The 5,765-nt window shown below is 75.0% G+C and overlaps 2 protein-coding genes across 2 annotated transcripts in view; both read left to right on the forward strand.

Annotated features, from left to right (window-relative positions):
* Window positions 1-1,093: 1,093 nt before the first annotated feature.
* Window positions 1,094-1,579, forward strand: AURANDRAFT_6131 (hypothetical protein; the record flags this gene model as incomplete). Its single annotated transcript, XM_009035301.1, has 1 exon — window positions 1,094-1,579. A coding segment is annotated over one exon (486 nt), but the record flags the coding sequence as incomplete, so codon positions are not given.
* Window positions 1,580-2,722: 1,143 nt separating this feature from the next.
* Window positions 2,723-5,765, forward strand: part of AURANDRAFT_61926 (hypothetical protein) — a gene marked incomplete at both ends in the record, with an annotated part of 4,309 nt that continues 1,266 nt past the window's right edge. Inside the window, 2 exons of the mRNA XM_009035581.1 lie at window positions 2,723-4,739; window positions 4,904-5,709. Coding sequence (XP_009033829.1) covers window positions 2,723-4,739; window positions 4,904-5,709 — 2,823 coding nt within the window. The remainder of the gene's footprint in view (window positions 4,740-4,903; window positions 5,710-5,765) is intronic.

Below are 5,765 nucleotides of genomic sequence, written 5' to 3' on the forward strand. Positions count from 1 at the left end.
GGCCGCGATGCTCTCGCCCTCGCGCTACGCGTCCGAGGCCTTCGCCGCGGACCTCGACTCGCTGGAGCAGGGCGACGCGCGCGAGGTCATCCCGTCGGAGTGCATGGCCGCGCCGGCCGCCGGCGACGCCTGGACCTGCTGCCGGCTCACGCGGCCCCAGAAGTGCGAGTTCAAGCTCTTCGACGGCGAAGGGAACTTCATGCTGAGCGCCCGGAAGGCGGGCGACGACATCGCCGTGTCCTGCTACGGCGAGACGCCCGCGGCGACGAGCCGGCGCGGCGCGGTGCTCCGGCGCCGGGGCGGCGGCGGCGGCGCGGAGCCGCTCCGCTACGAGCTGCGGCTCTGCGTCGGCGAGGTCGTCGTCGAGCACGGGTCGCCCGTCGTCGCCGTCATGCCGCGGACGCACCGCATCGGCGAGAGCCGCGTCGACGTGCGGGGCTACGCGGTCGCCGCGGCGCCGCCGCGCGGGCCGCACTACACGCGCGACCTCTCCGCGGTCGCGGTGCGGCCGCGGGCGCCGCCGGAGGCGACGCTCGCGCTCCGGTCGCGGCTCCCGGCCTGGGACGACCGCAACCAGTGCCTGTCGCTCAAGTTCGGCCGGGGCCGCGTGAAGCTCAGCAGCTCGAAGAACGTCCTCGTCTACGGCGCGGACGCGCTCCCGGGCGGCGCCGCGCCGCCGGGCCTCTCCGCCGATGCCGCCCTCCTCCAGCTCGGCAAGCGCGCCAAGGGCGAGTTCGCCCTCGACTTCAAGGCGCCCCTGAGCCCGCTCCAGGCCTTCGCCGTCGCGCTCTGCGCCTTCGACTCCAAGGCGGCGCTCCGCCGGCGCGCGTTCGCCCGGTGAGCGGCGTGAGCTAGGCTAGGACCCGTCCGACAGGGGGTCTCGACGTCCGACGGCGCGCCCGCACACTGGGCACCATCAACATCGGCCCAACATCGGCCGCATCAACGGGGAATGCCAGCGGCCTCGATCGAAGCCGGGCTGCAACGGCAGAAGCGACGCCAGCGTCGCTGCCCTCGGACCGCCGCCATGTGCATCTGCTTCTTGTGCTTCCCCGATTCGCCGCACAAGAATGACAAGCGCGCCGGGCGCGCGAACATGTTCGCGACGTCCATGTCCAACGCGCCCTGCGCGAACCCGGCCATCTTCTGCGCTTCCTGGTGCTGCTTCCCCTGCCTCAACTACCACCTCCGGTCCAAGGCCATCGAGGACATGAACAACTACATCTGCTGCCAGGGCTACGCGAACTACTGCTGCTTCAAGGCCGGCTCCATCGGCGACCAGGGCAACCCGCTCTGCCTCTTCCTCGAGTCGTGCTGCTGCCCGGGCCTGGCCGTGAGCTCGACGCGCCAGTTCGTCATGGACAAGTACGACCTCGCGAGCGACCCCTGCGACCGGAAGATCATGCACTGCAACATTTTCATCCAGACCCTCGCCTGCATCTGCAACATCCTCGCGTTTTTCATCGAGGAGCTCAGGTGCGTCGCCCAGGCCCTCGACTGCTTCGCGGACATCGTCTTCTGCACCACGATGGGGTGCATGAACGCCCAGGTCGACCTCGAGCTCAAGAAGCGCATGGGCGCCGTCGCCCCGGGCGCGCCCATCTGCGCCGAGGCCGTCTACGAGCTCAGCGGGGGCGCCGCGGCCGCGGAGCCCGGCGCGGAGGCCATGGCGGAGCGGGACTGAGGCGCGCGTAACCTCGACCGCGGCCTTCCCTTCTTTACGGAGATTTCGCCGCGCCCGCGCCGCCGGCGTCGACGACGGCGAGCGGCGGCTCCGGGGGCACGGTGACCGTCGCCGTGCGCAGCGGGTTCCGGCGGCCCGGCTCGAGGGGCACGGCCGTCCCGGGCTCCGGGTCGTAGACGACGGGCGCCGAGGTGTCCACGAAGACCTGGAGGCCCGGGGGGAGGCGCAGCTCGCGGATCGACGCGCGCGTACCCTGCTCCTTGAAGACCGTCACGACGACGCGGCCCGTCCGCCGCTCCACGGACAGCCCCGCGGACCGCCGCTTCGTGACGTCGCCCCGCCCGCGCCGGTTCACGGCGGAGACGCAGGCCGCGACCTCGAAAAAATGCCACTCGCGCTCCCCCGCGACGTGGAGCCGCGGCGTCCGCAGCACCGCGACCGTCGGCCGCCGCGGCGGCCCGCCGCCGGCCTCGAGGCGGAAGGCCGCGCGGCCGTCGCGCAGCGCGAGGCGGCCGCGCTCCGAGGCACAGGCGTAGTGGAGCGCGCCCTCGGCGCAGGTGACCGTGCCGGCCTCGTCCGACTTGGAGAAGAGGCCCCGGAGCGTGACCGTGTTGTCGAAGACGGCGACGCGGCAGTCGAACTCGACGCCCCGCGGCATGGCGCCGAGCACGGCCGTGGCCAGCGGCAGGTCGTCGTCGTCGTCGATGGACGCCTGGGACGCGAGCGACGGCGTCGGCGAATGCGGCACGACGTCGGCCACGAGCGGCGGCGGCGGCGGGCCGGGCGGCGCGGCGGGTCGCGGCGCGGCGGCGGGCGGCGGCGGTCGGCGAGGACCGACGGGCTCCGGGCCCCCGCCGGCTTCGACGCGGGGCGTCGAGAAGAAGCCCATCGCAGCGCGTGGCCTCGAGGGCAGCCCCTAATTTTCTTCTCCCATCATCATGGCCGCCAAGGTAAAGAAGGGCTTCACAATCTCTTCACACTGCAACATTCATCGTTCCACTAGCGCCGACGATGGCCCCGACGATGGCCGCCTAGGAGATGACGGGCGCGGAGAACCCGCTGGGCCAGCCGCAGAGCCGGCGGCGGCAGAAGGCGAGCATCTACCACCAGCGCGGCGCGCGCGATGCGCCCGCGATCAAGCGCAAGCCGCCCCCGCCGCCGGCCGTGGAGCCGCGGGGCCTCACGCAGCTCGCGCGGTCGCGGCGGCGGAGCTCGGCGGGCCGCATGGACCACGCCGAGGCGAAGCGGCTCCACGAGGCGGCCTTCACGCCCGGCCCGCCGACCTACAGCCTGCCGAGCCCGGGCCCGTCCGGCGGGCGCCTCGCGTGCCGGTCGACGTCGACGTGGCTCAGCGAGCGCATCGAGGACAACGCGTGGGTGCCCGGCCCCGGCGCGCACCTGCAGCAGCTGACCCTCGTCGAGCCGAGCCTGGACCGGACCGGGTCCCTCTTCGGCTCCGGCGACCGCGCGCTCTTCTCCGCGGACGCGAACCCCGGCGCGGGCGCGTACGACGTCGAGGCCGCGGAGCGCGCGATGGGCGTCGGCGACGTCACGCTCGCGAAGATCGCGCGCCACGCGAGCCGCTTCCACGACGACGAGGTCGAGGAGCAGCGCCTCGCCGTGCTGCCGTCGCCCTTCGACTACGCGCCTCCGTCCGTCGCGAGCTCCAGGGACCTCGACGAGCGCAAGCGGCCGGGCGTGCGCGTGCGGGGCCGCGAGGGCGCGCGGTCCGAGGTCGACGAGATGATCAAGGCCCAGTGGTGGACGCCGGGCGTCGGGTCCTACGGCGGCATCGCCTTCGAGGGCTCGACGATCGGCGCGGCGCTCGACCGCCACCCGCGGTCCAAGGCGTCGGACCACGAGTCCCTGGGGCCGGGCCCCTACATCGACGTCAGCGACGCCTACCGCACGACGCTCCACGACCTGAGCAGCGTGCGCCTCCGCGAGGACTCCGGGCCCGCGCGCGACCGGAGCAGGGTCCTCCTCGCGAGGAAGCGCGCGCTCGGCCGGTCGCCGGGGCCGGCCTACGACACGTCCGCGGCGTACCTCGCGACGGCGCGGTCCGTGCCCGGCCTGCTCCTGCGGCCCCAGCACCTCGTGGCGTCGAAGCTCGACGAGAAGCGCGCGCGCGCGGCGCCGGACGCCGCGGACGCGTCCGCGTACTTCGCGCGCTTGCGGCGAAGCGCCGCGCCGGCGCCCGCGCCCGCGCCGGCGCCGGCCGCGCGGCCCAAGGCCGCCATCGACCTCACGCAGCAGGTCCACGTCGCCGCGGTCGCGGGCAAGGGCGCGGTCGCCGACTCGTTCGCGTACCTCGCGTCCGCGACGACCGCGAAGCGGGACTACGCGAACCGCAACGTCCGCCAGACGAAGGCGGACGTCGTGGCCAAGAAGCCCGTCGCGTTCGTCCCGCCGCCCCTCCCCAACGCGCCCCAGGCCACGGCGTCGCGCGCGACGGCGACGGCGGGCAAGGCGTCGGCGAAGGAGTACGAGCGGCGCTACCTCGCGGCGTTCCGCGCCTGCCGCGACGCGGAGCTCGCCTACGGCATGGAGGCCATCCCCGCGCGGCGGGCCGTCGGCGACGACGCGACGGACGTCGCGTTCTCCGCGCGTATCCCGGCCCGGCCGACGCGGTCGAGCGAGCGCGAGCGCGCGGACCGGCTGGCGGAGGCGCTGCGGACGCCGGAGCTCGGCCGCCAGGACCCGCGCTTCGTCCCCGACGAGGAGCGCTTCTGGTCCGCGCACGTCTACGACGTCTACAAGCCGCCGCGCTCCGACACGATGAACGACGACCGGCGGAAAGCCGCGACGCCGACGCGCGCGGCGCGCGGCGACGGCGACGCGCGCGGCCCCGACGACGGCCTCGACTTCACGGCCGACGGCGACGACGGCCGCCTCTCGGACTCGAAGTGGCGCAAGCTCCTCAAGAACTCGCGCTTCATCGGCGCCGGCGCGAACGCCGCCGTCGACGAGCACGGCGTCGTCCTCCCGCCGAAGCGGCGCAACGCGAAGGAGCTGTTCCGCGAGTCCGCCTACAAGATCTCGCGCGGCGGGCGCGGTTAATGTTTACGCCTACCCAGGTATGGTGAAGGAAACATGAAGGTTGTGCCGGCTTGGATCGCCGAGTGAGGTGGAGGAGTAGCTCGGAGATGGTGCGCGTTATCGAGCCATTGCTGGCCGCCGTCGCGACTGCGATGGCGCTCGTCGCGTGCTTTTATGCAGCTTACGGCGACGCGTATGTGCGGATGCGCACCCTCAGCGAGCGCACCGCCGCACTGGAGTCGCTCGGTGGACTGGAGTCGCTCGCCCAGCGCGTCGCCGCGCTCGAGGCGCGGCCGGCAGCCGGCGCCGCGCTCGAAGCGCCCGGCGCCTACGACGACGCAACGCTGCGGAAACGCGTCGACGCGCTCGAGCGGGCCGCGCGCGACGACGCCGCGCTGGCGGAGCGCCTCGACGCGCTCGAGCGGGCCGCGGCCGCGATGGCCGCGCGCGGCGACGGCATCGAGGCGAGGCTCGCGTCCGGCTTCACGACGTCGGCGCCCGAGGAGGCCGGCGACGCCGTTTCCGAGGAGGCGCCCGAGGAAGCGTCGGCGGAAGCGGCGCCGGAGGAAACCGCTCCGCCCGACGAGGAGGAAACCGCTCCGCCGGAGGAGGAGGACGCCGCTCCGCCGCAGGAGGAAACCGCTCCGCTGGAGGAGGAGGACGCCGCCGCGTCCGCGTCCGCCGCCGCGTCCGCGTCCGCCGCCGCGGTCCGCGCCGCGTGGGCGGCGGCGGCCGAGGCCGAGTCGCGCATCGAGATCCCGCCGTTCCCGCGCGCCGCCGTCGACGCGCCGGCGCCCGCGGACGAGCGCGGCGCGGCCATGGCCGCGGCCTTCCTCGCGGCCGGCGACTCCTACGCCGCGCGCGGCCAGCCGTCGGACGCCGCGCGCGAGTACGGCAAGGCGCTCAAGCGCGGCGCGGGGCCCGGCGCGCTCGCGAAGCGCGCGGCGGTCCTCGCCGAGGCGCGGCCCGCCGCGGCGCTCGCGGACGTCGCCGCCGCCTGCGGCGCGGGCGCCTGCGACGGCGCGGCCGCGGCGGCGCTCCT

This window comes from Aureococcus anophagefferens, assembly GCF_000186865.1.
Source record: "Aureococcus anophagefferens unplaced genomic scaffold AURANscaffold_3, whole genome shotgun sequence".
NCBI lineage: Eukaryota > Pelagophyceae > Pelagomonadales > Pelagomonadaceae > Aureococcus > Aureococcus anophagefferens.